Source organism: Glycine soja, chromosome 14 (assembly GCF_004193775.1).
Source record: "Glycine soja cultivar W05 chromosome 14, ASM419377v2, whole genome shotgun sequence".
Classification (NCBI taxonomy): domain Eukaryota; kingdom Viridiplantae; phylum Streptophyta; class Magnoliopsida; order Fabales; family Fabaceae; genus Glycine; species Glycine soja.
This window is the reverse complement of record NC_041015.1, coordinates 40,738,862-40,761,228: the sequence shown is the minus strand read 5'-3', so window position 1 is coordinate 40,761,228 and position 22,367 is coordinate 40,738,862. Positions and strand designations below refer to the sequence as shown.

At 35.0% G+C, this 22,367-nt stretch overlaps 1 protein-coding gene across 1 annotated transcript; it reads right to left on the bottom strand.

Moving 5' to 3' along the window:
* Window positions 1–1,370: 1,370 nt before the first annotated feature.
* LOC114384373 (probable 6-phosphogluconolactonase 4, chloroplastic) lies at window positions 1,371–3,233 on the bottom strand. The gene is made up of 3 exons (XM_028344040.1): window positions 2,806–3,233; window positions 2,512–2,647; window positions 1,371–1,978 (listed from the first exon to the last, which is right to left on the bottom strand). The coding sequence occupies exons 1-3, from the start codon at window positions 3,156–3,158 to the stop codon at window positions 1,508–1,510; spliced, it is 960 nt and encodes a 319-aa protein (XP_028199841.1). The 5' UTR covers window positions 3,159–3,233; the 3' UTR covers window positions 1,371–1,507.
* Between the last annotated feature and the right edge of the window lie 19,134 nt (window positions 3,234–22,367).

Sequence of the window (22,367 nt, the reverse complement as noted above, 5' to 3'; positions counted from 1 at the left end):
GAGGTTTTGGGGTGGGTAACCGTGGGAATTAGGGGTTAGGTAGAAGCTAGGTGTCAAGTTAATATGCAAGTGCTAGGTGTTGATTAATTAGGAATTAGGGATTTAAGTATATTGTGTAATTTTATATTGTATACTTATAACATATGTAATTAAAAATTATAAATCTTTTATAATAAAATCTATACTAGTTAATAAATTAAAATTTTGTTTGTAAAGAATTATTTACATGTAAAATTTTACGAGATCTAAATTATCGGGCAAATATTAGAATTTAAATAAATTAACCAACATGATAAAACTTTATTAATTAAAACACTGTACTAATTATTTAAATAAAACATTTCGGACAAATCAATCACAAATAAATTTAATTGCAGATAACCAGTACAAGAATTCAATTGCAAAGAATTATATATATATATATATATATATATATATATATATATATATATATATATATATATATATATGATCTTGTAAATTCTTCTACTTAGTCATTATTAAGAAATACTCATTTTATTTATTTTTCTTAACTAATCAATTTAATTAAATCCTAACTAAAATACTCACATATCTACTTACTGTATTATCATTTTTAAAATATTACATATCCTAAATCTATTGCCACCCATATTTATCAGGATTGGATTATGCCTAAACCCATGTTCTAACAATTTATAAGATTCTAAAAAATTGCCCAACGTCCTAAAATATATGCTACATTCGGAAAGGAGGCGCTAAAATGAGAAGGAAGAGACTACCGACACAAAAGGACAAAAAATCCTTTTTCTTTTTCATATTGTAACAATCCAAACTTTATAAGGTTCTATAATGTCCTTAAACTACTCTTCCTATTTATCACCCAGCAGGACAAGAGAGAGCGAAACAAACCAGAGGAGAAGAAAAACATATCTGACTTGTAATATTTTCTTGAGCTAAATCATCGCGTCAAATTTTATTAACTGTTAAATAATACTCCAGTCCTGTACAAGCTGTTTAATTTATCTTATCGTTCTGCATTAAGATTGACTATTTAATCCTTGTCTGGCTTAAGATTTAAGTTTGATTTTTCACAAATTATTTTTACACTTGATTTCTTTTCGAGTCTTCTTTTACTTAGTTTTAGTCTTGTTATGAAATTTTGTTCTCCACCTTTAATTAAAAATGTCACATAAATTGTATAAAACTAACAAAGAATAAATATGATACAATATATAAAGAATATTAAATAAATAAATACAATTATTGTATTGAATCATATCTTTGGAAATCCAAAATACAAACTATGTCTTTTTATAGGATACATAAACAGTATCCATCAACATTCAAAAAGAAGAAAAGCCCAATATTCTAAACTTTTTAGAATCTTATGTAAACCAAACAGCATATATGTGGAAAATTTGCATTAGTATGAACTAATCATGGCTAGCAGTCAAATCTTGATGCCTTATTTTCTCTTTTGCAACTACTATCATATAGAAGTCCATTAATTATTACTGCATTGGATCTACCATAACCTTGATGCAGCTCCCTTGTCTAAGAACCATTTCAACTCTCCTTCTCTAGGTGAAACCAATTGAGCAGGGAGCTTATAATCACTAGGAGCTTCCTCCAGTGCAGAGTAGACTGCATCTGCTTTACCAGCACCAGTCACCACCATTGCTATGTTTGAAGAAGCATTGATCACTGGCAAGGTAAAGGTGATCCTCTCTGGTGGTGCGGTGGGTGCATTCTTGAGAAAGGTAACCCATTTTTTGGTCTCATTCAGTGTAGGGTGCTCTGGGAACAGAGATGCCACATGCCCATCAGGACCCATGTCTAACAACACAAGATCAAATTTTGGAAATCCTGTGGCTAGTGATTTTGCGACCACATTACTTGCAACCAAGCGTTTGAGAGTTGTCTCATAAACATCAGCTGCTCCATCAGCTGGCAAGGCATCATCAATTGTGTTGACATTGTATGGAGGAATTGGCACCTGCCAAAGAGAAAATTGAGACCAAGCTTCAATAAATTAATCTTTGGAAAAAGATATCCTCAAGTTAGTCTGGCTTTGGACATTGATTAAGAAAACAAAAGGAAAAAAAATACATTTGTTGCAAAAGAAAGCATTTATTGCATGTTAGATGATCAATTTTAAATCGACGACTATTTAATTACTAAAGAATTAAAATTTTGATTTAATCACTATGTAAATACAATAATTTTATCTTGTCGTTAAATTTGTGGGATCATTTGTCATTAAATTATAATATTCATAAATATTGTCATTAAGATATATTATTTTTTAAAAATCAATTTAACATTAAGTTTAAGAATTAATTTATCATTAAATTATATATAAGATGTAATTGTTATATTTTTTATACATTCAGAAGATAAATCAGAATTTTCTTTTTCTTAAGGATTAAATTATCAACAATTTGCATATTTAGAAACTAAAATGATGATTTACCCTTTATTCTATCAAAATTACATAAAATCTTAGCAGGATATAATATATATGTGTACCTTGGAGATAAATCCATCGTAAGCAAGCTTGTAGTTGCTATCCACGTGAGTCTTTGGCACCACTTTCTCATCTACCCAAAATATATGCCACTTAGACCATTGGATAGTGTTAGAATAGTGAGGTTCCACTAGCTTCCTGAAATTTTAACATCAATATTTTATTGCAAAACTTTTTCCCAAATAACAATCCTTAAATCCCACATTCTATCTGGTATTTAAAAAGGGAAACATTATTCTATTTGCTATCAATCCTTATTGGTAGAGTAAGATGATAGAATAAAAAGTAAATGTTACCTGAGGTACTTGATAGACCCAGCGGAAAGAGCGATAGCGAAGTATCCTCTTTCTTTGATGAATTTATTGGATAGATCAGCAACATATTTGGCCAGAGACACAGCAAGATGTTCCTTGGAGAATACCTCCACGTTCTTGTTATTCATTGATGCCTTCACTAAGCCACCCACATGATTTCTCTTAGGCTTCATAGAAATTGGAGATACATTGTTTCTTAGAGGCTGGTAGAGGCTTTTTTGTACCACTTCCGGTGACAGCAATGACATGGAAGGGGATAGTGTGTGTTGCTTTGGTTTGGAAAGCAATGTGCTTTTGGGAGTGCATGACAGGGAGAAAATTGTGGAAGTGGCCATTGTTGTTGATAGGTTGATATAATATAGTTAGAAGCAGTGAGTTGATCGATATGCAAATTGCGTGACCTGAATTACACTGGGATGTTGGTCTCCTTATTTATGGCAAATAGTTTAGATTCTTTTATTACTATAGGAAGCAAGGTGTGGATCCTCATGCAAGTTTTTGAAGCAATCACAAAGAAAAAGGTAAGCAAAATCGTAAAAGTAAACTATGGATAAAATATACGGAAAACTTTGAAGTTACCAGTATTATACTTTATTTGAATTTATTTTATTTTATTCATGATTTACTTACAATATATATTTTCTTTCTTTTTTTAGATCACATTATTATTTATTAGAGATTATTTTGTTCTAACGGAATAGAATTTATGGATGACAAAACTTTCTCTCTAAAGGTTTTTAAGACAATCATATAGATAACTTGAATTCAAGATCTAAAAATAATTTCACGTTAGTTGATCTAATGATTAGTAGTCACACCATATATTTTTTGACACACTCCTTTTAATAATACTATGATACTCTAATATTAGTTAAAATTTATTATAAATTATAAATATTAATTAAATAGGAAAAGAAACTTATAAAACTTTATAATTTCTAAAATAATTTAGTCAATAATATTAAAGTACTATATCCAAAACGACATATTAGAAAGTGAAATGCTAACGCGCGTTTCTCTTTTTATAACATTATTATAAGAGGAATAATACTACAGTAAAAATTAGACTTTGGCATTTTTAAGAAAATGTTAAAATCAAACTTTATTATGACAGGTTGGAATTCTGGATAATGATTTATAATTTTTTATTATATTAAAATACATAACGCATAACTACATTTAGAGTCTATCTAACTGAAATACAAAATTTCATAACTCTAATAAATCGAATAATAAGTCAGAAGTTGAGAAGTACGTATGTAGGTGAAGAAGTTATTATGGACTAAATATTGAGGAACTGAAAAATAAACTTTATCTACACTCTTTCTTGAAAAACAAATAGTGGTGAACACTATAATTATATTAAAAATAATATACGAATGATATAATTCATATGTGAGAGGACTAACCTGCATAATAAAATTATCATGTCATAGTGATAGAAGCTAGATAGATGTGATAAATTGTGTGTTTCTTGTAACACCCTGAAATATTGTTAATTATAAATCGATGTTTAATTATATTTATCGTGTTATTTGACTGTATGATTGAATTGAATGAGTTGAGGTATGGCTTGAATTAGTCATGTATGCTTTGCTTGATGTTGATATTGAGTTATGTGGAGTTTTATTGAGCTAAGTTGAAATTATGAGATTTCAAATTTTACCTAAATTTATTCTAGCAAAACCACGATGCTGGATTCATCAACCGTTGGATTGTCTTCCCATTTTGGCTGGACGTTCCTAAGACCAATCCCCATAGTTTGACCGTTGGGATTTTCAACATAACAATTTTTTATCTCTCGCTTAGCGCGAGAAGCGCTCTAAGCGCAATTCCAACCCAAAAAGGAATTGTGCTGAGCGAGAATTGCTGCGCTTAGCGCAAGAGGAATTGCGCTTAGCAAGAATTATTGCGCTCAGCGCAAATTCCAACCTGAGAGGGAATTGCGTTGAGCGAGAATTGTCATGCTAAGAGAGCCAAAAGGGAAATCCCACTTAGCGAGAGACGAGCTCGCTAAGTGAGATCTACAAATTATAAATACATTCTTCAGCATGAAAAACATGATTTTTTTTTCACTCTCCTCCTCTCCAAATGCCCACCCAAACCCTAACCTCCCTTGTTCTCTTTGAACAACCAAGTGGATGTACCCTTCACTTGAACTGATCCACAAGAGATGTACCCTCTCTTGTTCTCAGTTACAACAACCCAAGTAGATGTACCCTCTACTTGTACCACAAAGGATGTACCCTCCAATATGTTAAGACAAAGTTCTCAAGCGGTTAGTCCTTTGAAACTTTGTAAAGGGGAAACAAAAGATATCTCAGGCGGTCAGTCCTTTGAAATCTTTTGTTTAAGGGAAATGGAAGAATCAAAAGAATTCTCAGCCTGTGTCGTTTTGAATTCTTTAAAAAGGGAGAAGGGAGACACAAAAGAATTCAGGCGGTTAGTCCTTTGTTCTTTTAGAAAAGGGAGAAGAGAGACACAAAAAGAATTTAGGCGGTTAGTCCTTGTCGAATTCTTTTTGGCAAAGGGAGAAGAGAGACATAAAAGAATTCAGGCGGTTAGTCTTTCGTTCTTTAGGAAAAGGGAGAAGAGAGACACAAAAAGAATTCAGGCGGTTAGTCCTTGTTGAATTCTTTTTGGCAAAGGGAGAAGAGAGACACAAAAGAATTCAGGCGGTTAGTCCTTCGTTCTTTTGTAAAAGGGAGAAGAGATACACAAAAAGAATTCAGGCGGTTAGTCCTTGTCGAATTCTTTTTGGCAAAGGGAGAAGAGAGAATGAAAAGATATAGCACACTTTTGTTTTCTGTGAAAGAACAATGTTTGAAAACCAGAAAACTTAGAAAGCTTTTGGCAAAGAAAGAAGAAGAAGAAGAAGTTCAAAAGTTGTAAGAGTTATATCAAGTACTTAAAATGCAAGTCAAGGTCTTGCTTTTATAGACTCTTCATGTCTGGTCAAGAAAACCATTGGAAGAGTTATAACCTTGAGAAAATCTTGAGAAAACCATTGGAAGAGTTACATCTCTTGATTTATATTCAAAACTTGTCACTAGTAATCGATTACCAAAACCATGTAATCGATTACACAAAGCATTTTATGAAAAGATGTGACTCTTCACAATTGAATTTGAATTTCAACGTTTAGATACACTGGTAATCGATTACCAATATATTGCAATCGATTACACCATTTAAAAATCAATTGGAACATTGCAAATTCAGTTAAAAGCTTTTTGAAATCAAACTTTGCCACTGGTAATCGATTACAGGAAACTAGTAATCGATTACCAGAGAGTAAAAACTCTGGTAACTTAGAAAATTTTGAGAAAAACTTTTCTTGTAAAACAAAACTGTGCTATGTTTGGTTTTTGAAAAATTCTTTTCAATACTTCCTTGTGAAGTCTTCTTGATTTATTCTCTTGAATCTTGAAATCAAACTTCTCCTTATTCTTGAATCTTCTTGGTTTCTTCTCATGAAACTTGAAATTAATCTTGATCTTGTTGACTCAATCTTGAAATCATTCTCTTGGGCTTTTTGTCATCATCTTTGTCATCATCAAAACTACTTGAATCAACTTGATTCATCATCATGAAGCTTGCTTCTACAAGATAAAAGCGAGGACTTTGAGTCATGTGAAAGATAAAGGCAAGGACTTTGAGTCCTATGAAAGATAATGGTGAGGACTTTGAGTCCTGTGAAAGATAAAGGCGAGGACTTAGAGTCCTATGAAAGATAAAGGCGAGTACGTTTATGAATATATGTATAAATGATTTTGGTGATGCCAAAGAAGAATCAAACAAGGCTGCTTCATAGGATAAGCATTGCTTCAAGATTAATACAAGATTGCTTTAATAAACAAAGCCTTGCTTCAAGATTTCTTTAAGATCAAGCCTTGCCTCAAAACAAAGTGTTTCCAAGACATGCAAGGCTCTGGTAATCGATTACCAGAAGACAGGTTTGAAAAATAGTTGTTCAAAAGGGTTTTGAATTTGAATTTTGAACCTGTAATCGATTACCAGCAACGAAACTCTTGAAATTCAAATTCAAAAGTCACGGCTCTTTAAAATATAACTGTGTAATCGATTACCAGAAACCTGTAATCGATTACTAGTGAAAAAAATTCAGAAAAGTCTTTTTGAAAAGACATATCTCTTCAAACCATTTTGAGAAGGCACGAAGGGCCTATATATATGTGTGTCTGATTTCAAAAAGCAAGAGAGAGATATTCCAAGAGAATTTCATTGCCAAATGCTCTCTCAACAACTCTTGGGAAAACACTTGCAAATCCATTAAGAGTTTATCCATGAACTTCAATTGTAATATTCTTCTCTTAAAGATAGAATTCTTCTTTTGCTTCTTCTTCTTCTTATTCAAAGAGATTGATTAAGGGACCAAGGGTTTCTTAAGTTGTAAGGATTCTTGAACACAAGGGATGGGTTGTCCCTATGTGGTTCAGACTTTGTAAAAGGATTTTTATAAAGAGAGTGGAAAATCTCAAGTGGGCTGCTTGAGGATTGGATGTAGGTACAAGAATTGGCTGAACCAGCATAAATCGAGTTTGCATTTCTCTCTTCCCTTATCTCATTTATTATTGCAATCAATTTTGTCTTGCATGTTTAAAGAACATTATTAAATTGATTGTTGCTTCTACTTTTGCATTATGAGCCTATCATTTAGAAGGGGGTTAAAAGTTTGTTAGTGGGAAATTAATTCACCCCTTCTTAAGATAACTGAGGCCATTTGTCCAACAAGGAATGTAAATCATGCAGGTTTTTATGATGTCAAAAAGAATTTGCTTGATATCATCAAAAAAAGGGAGAATATGAATCATTCATGTTTTGATGATGTCGAAAAGAAATCACTTGATAATGATTGACATCATCAAAAAGGGGGAGAATGCGAATGTATGTATACATGATTTTGATGATGCCAAAGAAGAATCAAACAAGGCTGCTTCAAAGGATAAACATTGTTTCAAGATTAATACAAGATTGCTTCAACAAATAAAGCCTTGCTTCAAGATTTCTTTAAGATCAAGCCTTGCCTCAAAACAAAGTGTTTCCAAGACATGCAAGGCTCTGGTAATTGATTACCAGGCAATAAGTCATGACCCTTTAAAATATAACTATGTAATCGATTACTAGAAACCCGTAATCGATTACTAGTGAAAAAAATTTAGAAAAGGCTTTTTGAAAAGACGCATCTCTTCAAACCATTTTTAAAAGGCACGAAAGGCCTATATATATGTGTGTCTGATTTCAAAAAGCAAGAGAGAGATATTCCAAGAGAATTTCATTGTCAAATGCTCTCTCAACAACTCTTGGGCAAACACTTGCAAATTTATTAAGAGTTCATCCAGGAACTTCAATTGTAATATCCTTCTCTTAAAGAGAGAATTCTTCTTCTTCTTCTTCTTATACAAAGAGATTGATTAAGGGATCGAGGGTCTCTTAAGTTGTAAGGATTCCTGAACACAAGGGAAGGGTTGTCCCTATGTGGTTCAGACTTTGTAAAAGGATTTTTACAAAGAGAGTGCAAAATCTCAAGTGGGTTGCTTGAGGACTGGACTTGGGCACGGGAAGTGGCCGAACCAGTATAAATCGAGTTTGCATTTCTCTCTTCCCTTATCTCATTTATTATTGCAATCAATTTTGTCTTGCATGTTTAAAGAACATTATTAAATTGATTGTTGCTTCTTCTTTTGCATTGTGAGCCTATCATTTAGAAGGGGGTTAAAAGTTTGTTAGTGAAAATTAATTCACCCCTTCTTAAGATAACTGAGGCCATTTGTCTAACAACTTGGAGTCCTGTGAAAGATAAAAGTGAGGACTTTGTGTCCTATGAAACAAGCCAATAGGTACTAGTACTAAAGGGCTCAACCTTATGAGAAAGCAAGAGATTGACTCTTTGAGAGAGCCTCTCATCCGAAACTCAAAAGATAGGACATTAGATTTAGGAAATTGGTATATAAAGAGAAATCTATCCACTTATAGCCTAACATGATTTTTGGGTTGTAGATGCATGCAACCTTCATCTCGAAATGCAGTAAATGTAGGCTTTTGTATTTAGTAATGCAAAAGGTTTTGAATCATGAAAATTGTGTAATGCTCATGACATTCTTCCTTATTTTGGTGACCTTAATTGTTTTCTTTTTTCTCCCCCCCCCCCCATTTTATGTGTGAAAAAACACAGATTGACTGTCTCTTTCTAAAATATGAGATAACTCATGCAACCTCATCCTATCTTTTGCAAATCTCTCTGGGGGAATCCCTTAGAGTGTGTGTTTTGATTTAATCACCTGACAATTTTGGATGATGGTAGTGGAGCTGTTTGACATTTAATCAATCAATTGAAATATTGATCCTAGGGTTTTCCCGTGTCCTTTCATTAAAAATTTGATGATTTTGCATAGCAAGAACATATAAGGCTTTGGGATCGATCGTGCGCCCCATTGAAGGATTTCAATGGAATTTCACACTTTGGTATGTGACCAAGTGAAACTTTTCCGATTTAAGATCGTAGAGTGATGCCATAGGTCTGTCGATCCCATTGAAACTTGATGGCATGGGCTAATCCTGAAAGAATTTATACAACAAAGACCACCCTTGGATTCAAAAGGAATCCTAATGAGTTTGCATGAGTGACTAACATCAAATGTACCTTACTATCACAATTGTCTTTGGGCATTTTCCACGAGCTCCTGGTCGAATGAGTTTTCTTCTCAAATGTGTAAGTGCGAAACCTTGAGGATTCTTTATATATATATATATATATATATATATATATATATATATATATATATATATATATATATTCAACAATCACAAGCGTGTGTGGGTTTCATTCCAGAATCCCAACTTAAAATCAAAATTAGTCATTCCTTGATCCACATGGGCTTTATTAGGCTTGTAACGTGGTCAGGGGTAAGAGGGCTATGAAAGAAAGGATTAGAGAGGCTCAAAGAGTGTTTGAGGGTTATATTGAGTAAGAACCTTGAGAGTCTTGCTTGTACTTTTGTTCCTTTCAACTCTTGGGTCAGGCTCTACTCCTTTTGTCTTATACATTAATCCTTATTGCACTTTTGTGCCTTTCTTGTAAAATCTGGAGATCTTTTGTCTCTCTTTTTCATTGCTCTCCTTTGGCGGATTTTCTTTTCTTTTTTCTTTCATTGTTGCCCAACTTCATACAAGTGTTGTTTGCATTGCTCTTCCCGCTAGTTTAGCGGTGGTTCCTACTCAGGGTTTCTATTTTGTATTTTGTTGTTTTTGTGTTGTTTTTTAGAAAACAAATATGCTTTGGCTCGGAGGGAGTAACAAGAGATAAATTAGTTTTTGGGATGTTGAAACACAGCCATGTGTCATTTCAAATCTTGACTATATACTTTTGTAGTTTGGATTTTGGGACCAAACCTCTGATAAACATGCTCATGGTTGTTCTTTTATTTTCTTTTCTTTTTATTTTTTAATTTTTTTACTAACCCTAACTTTTTCCTAGGCCACCCTTTCGGGTTTTCAACCTACCGGGTGAGAACTTCTGATCTGCCCTTAGGTTCGCTTGAGGCTCATGTATGGTGCCTCTCATTGCCCCAGTGTAGGGCTCTGAGGTATCTATTGTTGTATTTTGTCATGATCTTGTAGCAAGGAAAAATGAAAGAAACTGTGCAGGTTCTCGAAAATGAATTTTCAAGGACGAGAAATATTTAAAAGATTTTCAATTGACAGATTAAGTCGAATGACTCTTGTTCTTGATGACTCACCTTTCTCTCAGAAAAACAACTTTTAAGAATGATGAAATGAGGTCACATAAATGTCTGTACTTCTTATTTTTGATTTGAAACACAGTCAATCAAACATTTTTTTTACTCGTTGTTTACGACACCCTCACCAAACATGGAGAATGAGCAACTTCTGATTGAACAGACTTGGAGTTCAACTCAGGAGTGCAAGTCACTTGAGCAAACAAACCAATGAGTTACATTCACATTCCAGTGAAAGTTAAATAAGCAAAGATGTAATTGTGAGAGAATGAGAGACAAGGACATCAAATTTATCCATATTATTAGCATTGTGACCATTGTTTACAGTAATGGCATAAACCCGAAAATCCTAATGAGTCATTGGAGACATCTAACAACAACCTTCAAATTGCCCCAAGCATCATACATAGCATTTCTTGACGACTTCAGAACTCACGAGCGATTCCCTTCCTAGAATCTCAAATGTTCGATCAAGTGGCCTAGGAATAATTAAGAAGGGGGGGTTAAATTAATTATTACTAGACCCTTACTAATTAAAAAATTAGTCTTCTTAGGATTTTAATATGTTGTTAAGTAAATGAAGAATAGAAAAGAAACTTAACCAAAAGTAAAAGCGGGAATTAAAGTGCACAACGGAAATTAAAAGAATAGGGAAGAAGGAGACAACCACACAAGAGTTTTTATACTGGTTCGGCAACAACCCGTGCCTACATCCAGTCCCCAAGCGACCTGCGATCCTTGAGATTTCTTTTCAACCTTGTAAAAATCCTTTTACAAGCAAAGATCCACAAGGGATGTACCCTCCCTTGTTCTCTTTGTACAACCTAGTGGATGTACCCTCCACTAGAACTGATCCACAAGAGATGTACCCTTTCTTGTTCTTAGTCACAACAACCCAAGTAGATGTACCCTCTACTTGTACCACAAAGGATGTACCATCCAATGTGTTAAGACAAAGTTCTTAGGCGGTTAGTCCTTCGAAACTTTGTGAATGGGGAAACAAAAGAATTCTCAGGCAGTTAGTCCTTTGAAATCTTTTGTTTATGGGAAAGGGAAGAATCAAAAGAATTCTTAGACTGTGTCGTTTTGAATTCTTTGACAAGGGAGAAGGGAGACACAAAAGAATTCAGGCGGTTAGTCCTTCGTTCTTTTGGAAAAGGGAGAAGAGAGACACAAAAAGAATTCAGGCGGTTAGTCCTTGGCGAATTCTTTTTGGCAAAGGGAGAAGGGAATGAAAAAGATGAATAGCACAAGTTTTGTTTTCAAGGTTTGGAAAACTAGAAAGCTTTTGACAAAGGAAGAAGAATAAGGAGTTCAAAGAGATTCAGAAATCAATTGGAAAAAGTTTGTTGTCTAAAGAATGAATTAATAAAATGAAAATGAAAGCCTTGCTTTTATAGACTCTTCAAGTCTAGTCAAGAGACCATTAGAAGAGTTATAACCTTTAGAAAAACTTAAAAACCATTTGGAAAAGTTATGACTTTTAGAAAAACTTGAAAACTATTGGAAGAGTTACATCTTTTGATTTTGTTCAGAAACTATCACTGGTAATTGATTACCAAATCAGTGTAATCGATTACACAAAGCTTTTTTGTGAAAGGATGTGACTCTTCACAATTAAATTTGAATTCCAATGTTCAAACATACTGGTAATCGATTACCAAATCATTGCAATCGATTACAACATTTTGAAATCAATTGGAACGTTGTGAATTTAGTTGAAAGCTTTTTGAAAAAAATTTTGCTACTGGTAATCGATTACAATAATCTGGTAATCGATTACCAGAGAGTAAAAACTCTTTGGTAAAAGGTTTTTGAGAAAAATTCATGTGCTACTCAGTTTTTGAAAAAACTTTTTAATACTTTTCTTGATTTAGTCTTCTCTTGATTCTTGAATCTTTAGTCTTGAATCTTGATCTTGATTCTTTGAACTTGAATCTTGAAACTTGATTCTTGATTCTTGAAATCAAATTTCCTCTTGAACCTTGAAGTGTTCTTGATTTAATCTTGAACTCATTCTTTGATTCTTGATATCATCATCTTTGTTATCATGAAGTGTTCTTGACTTTTGAGCTTTGCTTTTTGTTATCATCAAAACTCTTTGAATCAATCTTGATTCATCACGAAGCTTGCTTCTACAATCTCCCCCTTTTTTATGATGACAACTTCTAAAATCAAGAAACACACACACAGATTTTTCCTAGTCGATCACTCACATAAATTTACATTCTCCCCCTTTTTTTTTTTTGAATTTATGCTTCACTTAAAATTAAGTTAATTACTCATGTGAGTTCTTGATTTAATCCCTATTTCTCTCCCCCATTTGGCATCAACAAAAAGCCAAAGTATGTAACAAGTATGAAACATACAAATACTACTAATCATTCACAAGACATACATTGAAGAATATAAACCAATCATGAAGCAAGAAACATGAATAGATCAAATATATAAAAAAACACATAGTCATATAACATAATTCATAATTGTTCAAACACAACATGCAAATAAAGAAATACCAAATTGTTCAAATGTCATAATAATATAGCCAAATACACGGCTGGAAATCAAAGTACTAATAATATTAAAATAAGAGAAAACTAAAATGATGGTGGTGGCGGTGGTGGTAGATCAAAGCTTGAACGAATATAAGAGACATCTTCTTCGACCTTGGTGATTCTTGACTCCATCTCATTGAAGCGCATGTCCACTTGTAACTCTAAAGTATCAAACCTTTCACCAACAAAGGTTTGAAGACCATCGAACCTGTCCAAAATCTTTGAAAGAAGAGATGAATCTTCTCCATCATGTCCTTCTTCACCAACATGTCGAGCACCCTTTTTCACCCAAGAGCCATCATGCTCTTTTTGATAACCAAAGGATGCAATGACTGAAGCACCTATTAGAAAGGATCTCTTGATTGGAACATAGGGTTCAGAATCAAGAGGGATGTTAAAGTGTTGAAGGAAGAGGGTGACTATGTGTGGATATGGCAATGGAGCATTCAATCGCAATGCCTTATGCATGCGATATCTAACAAGATGTGCCCAATCAATTTGTAGGCCTTTATGAAAAGCCCACATAACAATAAGATCTTCTTCAGAAACCTGTGCAAGGTTTGAAGATCTTGGAAGCAAGATGCGAATAATTAGATAATGAAGGATGCGGCTTTCAAAAGCCAATGAACCGGCAAGAAGCCTTCCGGTCATATCCGCTTGGTTGGTGCAAACCAACCGACGGGCATCATGCACAGAAAAATCAAACTTCCAATCATCAATCAGTGTACCTTCAAATGATACACCTTCACTTGGCAATTGGGTTAAATCATAGAATAGGGATTGGTCAATGACCATCTTAATCCCATAAACTTCAAAAATTAAAGTGCCTTCTTGGATTTCTAGGTTTGAATAGAAGGCTTTGGCTAAATCAGAATAAACAGGCAATTTTAAAGACATGAAAGGAATAAGATTGGAGTTTTCAAATGCTTGAATGCATTTAAAACTCTCATTTGAAAAGAAATCCATATCAATGAATTTTGGATCAATAATGGAACGGGATGAAAAGAGATTTGTGTACCGTATCCGTTGTTCCTCAGATGAAAACAATGATCTAGAGAGAATAGAGGAAGGAATCGGCGTTTCCTGTGACTCGGAATACCGTTGACTCCGACTTGAAGTGCCCTTTTCGCTTCTTTGATGGTTTCACCATTTGAAGAGATTATTCAAAATTTTAATCGTTTCAAATGAAAGAGAATGAAAAAAAGATGAAGTTTGGGCTTTGTGGGGAGTGATTTGGACAAGAAATGAGTGAGATATGGCTGAAGAAAGATTTGGGGGCGAGGGTTTTCGAGAGAGAGAAGAATTGCAGACTTCAGAATTTGAATATATAGGTGCAGGGACGCGTTGTAATCGATTACACAAATATGGTAACCGATTACCAGAGAGCAACATAGCCAGAAATAACTGCTTGTAATCGATTACACCAATATGGTAATCAATTACCAGAGGTTATTTTAGCCAGAAAAAAAACTGATTGACTTTTTAGGAGAGAAGGAATTTTGAATGATTATCAAAATATTTTTTAAAGAAAAAAAATATATTGAAAATACTTTATGAATGATTCTTAATCATGTAATTCACATATTATATCATGCACAAAACAATAAAACATGTAGATATTCAATTATATCAAAGCAATCAACACACAAGTATTGAAGAACAATGATTATAGATATCATCAAAATATTTGAATGAAGATTTCATGCAAAGAAGATAAACTTAATCAAGAACACATACTCATAATTTCAATCAATCAAAACAAACAAATGAAAAATTGTTAGTCATCATAATCAAATTGATTGAAAGAACATTTCAACTTAAAATTTTTTTTAATAAGAGAATGGTTTTGATATTACCTTTTTCATGATTAAGGTGTCTAGATCTTCAAAGATGAGGATCATACCTTTTCTCTTTGTTTATCATTCTTGAGAAATGTTCTCATCAATTTCATAATCCTTGGTTAGAATATTAATCTCCTTTTCTGAACCATCGGATGAATCATTGTCATCCCATGCAATGTAGGCTTTCTTGGTCCTTCTTTCATGAAACCTTTTCTTATCACTTTTCTCAGGCCATTCTTCATTTGAAGGACAATTGGCTTTGATGTGATCAAGTTGATTGCATTTGTAACATCTAAGAACTTGAGAGTCTTCTTGTGATCTTCTTCCATTGTTAAAGTTCTGACGCCTTTCTATTCTTCTTCTCTTGACAAATTTCTGAAACTTCTTGACAAAGAGTGAGAAGTCTTCTTCATCATCTGAGTCTTCTTCTTCATTTGCTTCTTGCATTGATGATGAGGCTTTAAGGGCTATACTTCTCTTCTTTTTGTCGGTTTCTTCATTTTGATTAAGATGTTGGAGTTCCATCTCATGTTCCTGCAATTTTCCAAATAAAGTAGCAAGAGACATAGAAGAAAGATCTTTACTTTCAGAAATAGCAGTTACCTTGGGCTGCCATTCCCTACTTAAGCATCTTAAAACTTTATTAATCAAATCTTCATTAGGAAAGATTTTTCCTAAAGAGGCAAGATGGTTGACTATATGTGTAAATCTTTTCTGCATGCTATGGATGTTTTCATTAGGGTTCATCCTAAACAATTCATACTCATGTGTAAGGGTATTGACTCTAGATCTTTTTACATTAGTGGTTCCTTCATGTGTAAGTTGGAGAGTATCCCACATTTCCTTGGCATTTGTACAATTTGACACTCTAAAATACTCATCTATTCCTAGGGATGAAGTAATAATGTTTTTGGCTTTAAGATCATACTGGATTCTTCTTCTATCTTCTTTTGTCCACTTATCTCTAGGTTTTTGTGTTGTGGTGCTTGTGCTAACATCTACTACAGTGGGTATGTATCATCCTATTTCTATTGCTTCCCAAATGTTTAAATCTATGGCCTCAATGAAAATTTCCATACGGGTTTTCCAATAATGGTAACCCTCACCATTGAAAATGGATGGTCTATGAATGGAATTTCCTTCAGGAAACAAAGGATTTGAAGAGGCCATGAATCTTGAAGTGGTTAAACTTTCTACAAGAAACATGCTCTGATACCACTTGTTGGATCAAGTGGCCTCGGAATAATTAAGAAGAGGGGGTTGAATTAATTATTACTAGACCTTTACTAATTAAAAAATTAGTCTTCTTAGGCTTTTAATATGTTGTTAAGTAAATGAAGAATAGAAAAGAAACTTAACCAAAAGTAAAAGCGGGAATTAAAGTGCACAGCGGAAATTAAAAGAATAGGGAAGAAGGAGATAACCACACAAGAGTTTTTATACTGGTTCGGCAACAACCCGTGCCTACATTCAGTCCCCAAGCGACCTGCGGTCCTTGAGATTTCTTTTCAACCTTGTAAAAATCCTTTTACAAGCAAAGATCCACAAGGGATGTACCCTCCCTTGTTCTCTTTGAACAACCTAGTGGATGTACCCTCCACTAGAATTGATCCACAAGAGATGTACCCTCTCTTGTTCTTAGTCACAACAACCCAAGTAGATGTACCCTCTACTTGTACCACAAAGGATGTACCCTCCAATGTGTTAAGACAAAGTTCTTAGGCGGTTAGTCCTTCGAAACTTTGTGAATGGGGAAACAAAAGAATTCTCAGGCGGTTAGTCCTTTGAAATCTTTTGTTTATGGGAAAGGGAAGAATCAAAAGAATTCTTAGACTGTGTCATTTTGAATTCTTTGACAAGGGAGAAGGGAGACACAAAAGAATTCAGGCGGTTAGTCCTTCGTTCTTCTGGAAAAGGGAGAAGAGAGACACAAAAAGAATTCAGGCGGTTAGTCCTTGGCGAATTCTTTTTGGCAAAGGGAGAAGGGAATGAAAAAGATGAATAGCACAAGTTTTGTTTTCAAGGTTTGGAAAACCAGAAAACTTTAGAAAGCTTTTGACAAAGGAAGAAGAAGAAGGAGTTCAAAGAGATTCAGAAATCAATTGGAAAAAGTTTGTTGTCTAAAGAATGAATTAATAAAATGCAAATGAAAGCCTTGATTTTATAGACTCTTCAAGTCTAGTCAAGAGACCATTAGAAGAGTTATAACCTTTAGAAAAACTTAAAAACCATTTGGAAAAGTTATGACTTTTAGAAAAACTTGAAAACTATTGGAAGAGTTACATCTTTTGATTTTGTTCAGAAACTATCACTGGTAATCGATTACCAAATCAGTGTAATCGATTACACAAAGCTTTTTTGTGAAAGGATGTGACTCTTCACAATTAAATTTGAATTCCAACGTTCAAACATACTGGTAATCGATTACCAAATTAGTGTAATTGATTACACAAACCTTTTTTGTGAAAGGATGTGACCCTTCACAATTAAATTTGAATTCCAACTTTCAAACATACTGGTAATCGATTACCAAATCATTGTAATCGATTATAACATTTTGAAATCAATTGGAACATTGTGAATTCAGTTGAAAGCTTTTTGAAAAACATTTTGCTACTGGTAATCGATTACAATAATCTGGTAATCGATTACCAGAGAGTAAAAACTCATTGGTAAAAGGTTTTTGAGAAAAATTCATGTGCTACTTAGTTTTTGAAAAAACTTTTTAATACTTATCTTGATTGAGTCTTCTCTTGATTCTTGAATCTTTAGTCTTGAATCTTGACCTTGATTCTTGGAACTTGAATCTTGAAACTTGATTCTTGAAATCAAATTTCCTCTTGAACCTTGAAGTGTTCTTGATTCAATCTTGAACTCATTCTTTGATTCTTGAGATCATCATCTTTGTTATCATGAAGTGTTCTTGACTTTTGAGCTTTGTTTTTTGTCATCATCTTTGTTATCATCAAAAATCTTTGAATCAATCTTGATTCATCATGAAGCTTGCTTCTACATCAGCCAGCCTACATCAATCAGACTTTGGACCTTATATGTTTCAGGGTCATACAATGTTCAATGGAATGTCCCTGAACTCCCCCATGAGGAGCACATGTCATGTTGGGGTTGTATCCTCTGGGAAATGGAGGTTGAGGAATCTTTGTTGGGCTTATGACTGCCATTGCATTATCGAGCATATAAGGGAGTAAGTCAGCATATGGCATTGGAATTGGGGTGAATTCTACAGGCTTCTTTTATGGAAAACTCCTTCCCTGGTTGGTGTTTTGGTTCGTGCTAAGGGTGGTGTTTGGTATTAGATGTGCAACAGGTGGGTTTTGTGGCTGATTTAAGGGAGGCCTTTGTTGATGATTGGGTGTTCTTGGCTAATAGGGTGGTGGGTAATGAGAAGGGTTGATATTGGCTGAATATTGATATTGTTGAGCTGGTGGGAAATTTGGCCATGTAGGAATGAGAGTCACAACATAGGTTTCTCCCTCCTTTTTATTCTCTCCATTTGCCTCAGGGTTCCTATTCATCAAAGTAAGATAATCAAATTTGTCTCTTTTTAGACCCACTTCAATCCTTTCGCCAACAAACACTAAATCGGTAAAGCTTACCTTTTGTTTTCATGTTTGCTTATGCATGATCCTTGCATTTTCCTCTACAAAACAAAAACAAAAAAAAAAAGCGTAAAAATTCACACTACATTCTTAGTGGCATGTGTTAGGTACCATGAGCCAACCATGTTGGGATCATAAACCCATTTCTAAAAAAAAACAACAAAACAAAATGATTGAGCATGGTACCTAATGTGTGGTTAACTAGGAAATGATGTTTCTTCGGGCATCTCAATCTCATAATTACATTTTCCATGCATAGCATACATATTCCGGAGTCTTTCATCTCTATGAAATGTTGTCGAGTATTAGCGATCAAAATTGTCATTCCTTGGGTGATGGGGTTGAACCAAGCTCATGCTTTTACGAAAAGGTTCATCAAGTCAAGTTGAAGCATGGAAGTAACCATCTTGCAAAAATTGGGGCAAAAGATGGATCGAGTTACATCGCTGCTTCGTCTACTGCCAACATATTTAGGATTGTTGATGTCCTTGTTACTTCCAGTTTCACCTTGACAAAGATGTCATGGACCATGTTGAAAATCTAAATTGATTCAACCCCATGTCCTGCGTAAAAATTTGCAATACTTCAACTATGCATCATTCGCATACATCCATGTTTTTCATTGGTTGCATTGCTTATTGCATTCTTTCCTTGAAAAAAAATGAACTTAATCATTGTTATCAAAAAGAAAAGAACACACTTTACGACGCCCTTACCGAACTCATGCTAGAGCTAGAGTAATGGGTGAAGTAGAGGAGGTGCAATGAAAGAGCAAATGGCCACAATGATGGAGGCCATGATGAGCATGAAGAAGATAATGGAAGCCAATGCGGTTGCAGTTGCCGCTACCAGCGCTGTTGCTAAGGTGAACCCGATGCCCTCATCTAACCTCAACCAAATGAATCATCCATCCTCAGATATGGTAGGCAAAGATTTGGGAAGTACGGACGGCCCCATGATGTGCAAATTCAAAACGAGCACGACTTCCCGCCATATGGCTTGCCTCCCAACTATACACCACCCAATGTGGCGTACACTCCCAATGAGGATGTCAATAACTCCGCTCCCATACTCATTGAGAGCTGACAACCTCATCATGTACATGTCTCTAAACCCATGGGGGAGACACATGAAATTCCCCACCACAATCTAGCCAACTTCGAGTCTTGCCTCAGATATGCCACTGAAGGGCAAGTAGTTGGTGGTATACCCCTGCAAAACACTTTGGAGGGGCCTCAATTTCGCCCCCAACCACAACCCTTCTATGGAAAAATGGTGGGTTACACACCTTCAAGCTTTGAAAATTTGGTCTTCGCCGATGAAAGGATCAAAGTGGGTCCGGAAAAAGGCAAATCTGATCATCCTGCTTTGATGATTGCAAAAACTGGGGCAAATGAAGAGGATGAGAATAACGGAGAAACCCTTGCTATGATTGCCATTCCTACACGGTCAAATTTCCCATCAGCCCAACAATGTCATTACTCAGCCAATAACAGTCCCTCTCACCCAATCATCCACAAAGGCCATCCCCAATCATCCACAAAGCCTGCCCGCCACACATCAGGCGCCAAAACACCAACCAAAAAGGAATTTTGTAGCAAAAAGCCTGTAGGATTCACCCCAAATTTCGGTGTCATATGCTAACTTGCTCCCATATCTACTTGATAATGCAATGGTAGCAATAACCCCTGCCAGGGTTCCTCAACCTCCATTTTTCCGAGGATATGACTCGAACGCAACATGTGCATATCATGGAGGAGTTTTGGGACATTCCATTAAGCATTGTATAACCTCAAAGCGTAAGGTGCAAAGTCTAATTGATGTGGGCTGGCTGAAATTTGAGGAGAATCGCTTGTTGAATCCTAACATTGACAAGCGACACCACACATGGGGCAATTTTGAAAGCTGTTGTTAGATGTCTCTAATGACTCATCAGGATTTTCAAGTTTTTGCCATTATTGTAAACCACAGTTACAATGCTAAATAAAATGGATAAATTTGACATCTTTGTCCCTCATCCTCTCGTAATTACATCTTTGCTTCCACTAGAATGTGGGTGCAAGCCATTTGTTTGTTTGCTCAAGCGATATGCGCTGCTGAGTTTGGACTTCCAAGACTGTTCAATCAGAAATTACTCGTGCTACACATTTGGTGAGGGTGCCGTAAAACGACGAGTAAAGCGAAAGAAAAAGTTCAAAAAGAAAAAGGAAAAAAGCATTTGATTGACTGTGTTTTCAAGTAAAAATATGGACGTTTATGTGACCTCATGTTATCATTCTGGAAAGTTTGTCTTTTTTATAGAGAAGTGAGTTATCAAGAATAGGAGTCATTTGACTTAACCCGTCAACTGAAAAAATCCTTCAACTATTTCTCGTCCTTGAAAAATTATTTTTGTGAGAATCAACCGCGTCTTTCATTCTTCCTTGCTACAAGGTAGTGAAAACAAAACAACGATGGATACCTTAGAGCCCTACACTGGGGCAATGAAAGACATCATGCATAAACCTCAAGCGAACCTAGGGGCAGATTAGAAGTTTTCACCCAATAGGTTCCCAGCTACAAAGTCATGACGAAAGATAACAATTGGTACCTCAAAGCCTTACACTGCGGCAATGAGGGGCACCGTGTATGAGCCTCAAGCGAACCTAGGGGCAGATCAAAATTTCTCACCTGTCGATGTTTCAAAACAAAAAAAGGGGGGGGGGGGGGGGACAAACCCTAGGATTTCAATGGATTGATTAAACGTCAAACGGCTCCATTGCGGTCACTCCAAAATGGTCAAGTGTTTAAATCAAACAGAACATACACTCTGAGGGAGTTTCCAGAGAGATTTGCAAAAGATAGGATAAGGTTGCATGAATTATCACCTCTTTCAAAAGGACAATCAATCTATGTTTTTCAAAAAAATTAAATCAAATAAAAATCACAAAATAGGGAAAGAATGTCATGAACATTCTACAACTTTCCATTACATTGCATTGTTGCATACGAAGTCCGCATTTACCGCATTTCAAGACAAAGGTTGCATGCATCTAGATCCCTAAAAATCATGTTAACTACATAGATTTCCTATATCTACTGTCCAATCTTTTTGAATTTGGAATGACCGGTGTCGCAACCTACCCTTCGGCGGGAGGGCGACGCGTGACTCGCAGGTGCGTCTTCCATGAAGGGAATACGCGCGGAGTCACCACCAACGTTTATTTGAGGAAAACGTCAAAAAAATCGGAAAAGACGTGGTCTACGAACTTTAAGTGAAAGGTTCGGGAGTTGTATTTACGCACGAGGAAGGTATTAGCACCCCACACGTCCGTCACAAGTTTCCCTTGCTCCTACGTATTCCTTAATTATGATAAGGAAATCATACCTACGTAGTTCTTTGAGAACTAAGCGTTGGTTAAGTTGTTTTTATCCTTTTTGCGAGATATAATTTGATTGAATGAAAGGTCATTTAAGGCGTTGAACCATTAAACAATCTTTTGGTTCTTTTTGAAAGGAGAGAAAACATTAAGGCATTGGACCATTAATGATCTCTTATTATTTTTTGAAAGAGGTAATAAAGCTACATGTTGATTTTAGGCCTTTAGAAATCTACGTTTAACCAATAAAAGCGGAAAAAGACCGTTTCAAGGCGTTGGACCTTTAAAAATGGCTTTTTTAGGTGATGACAAAAGTTTGATTTATGAATTGATTTTAGCCTTAGTTTCACTTTGGTTATTAGTCCATTCGATTAAGAAAGAAAAATCCCAAAGAAAAACGTCCGATTTATAT

What these genes read in the sequence shown, in the direction of transcription:
- LOC114384373 (XM_028344040.1), bottom strand. Translation starts at nt 3,158, where the DNA reads ATGGCCACTTCCACAATTTTCTCCCTGTCATGCACTCCCAAAAGCACA. An exon ending in GGGTCTATCAAGTACCTCAG is followed by an intron (nt 2,648 to 2,805) that starts GTAACATTTACT and finishes TTAAAATTTCAG; the next exon opens with GAAGCTAGTGGAACCTCACT. An exon ending in ACGATGGATTTATCTCCAAG is followed by an intron (nt 1,979 to 2,511) that starts GTACACATATAT and finishes TCTCTTTGGCAG; the next exon opens with GTGCCAATTCCTCCATACAA.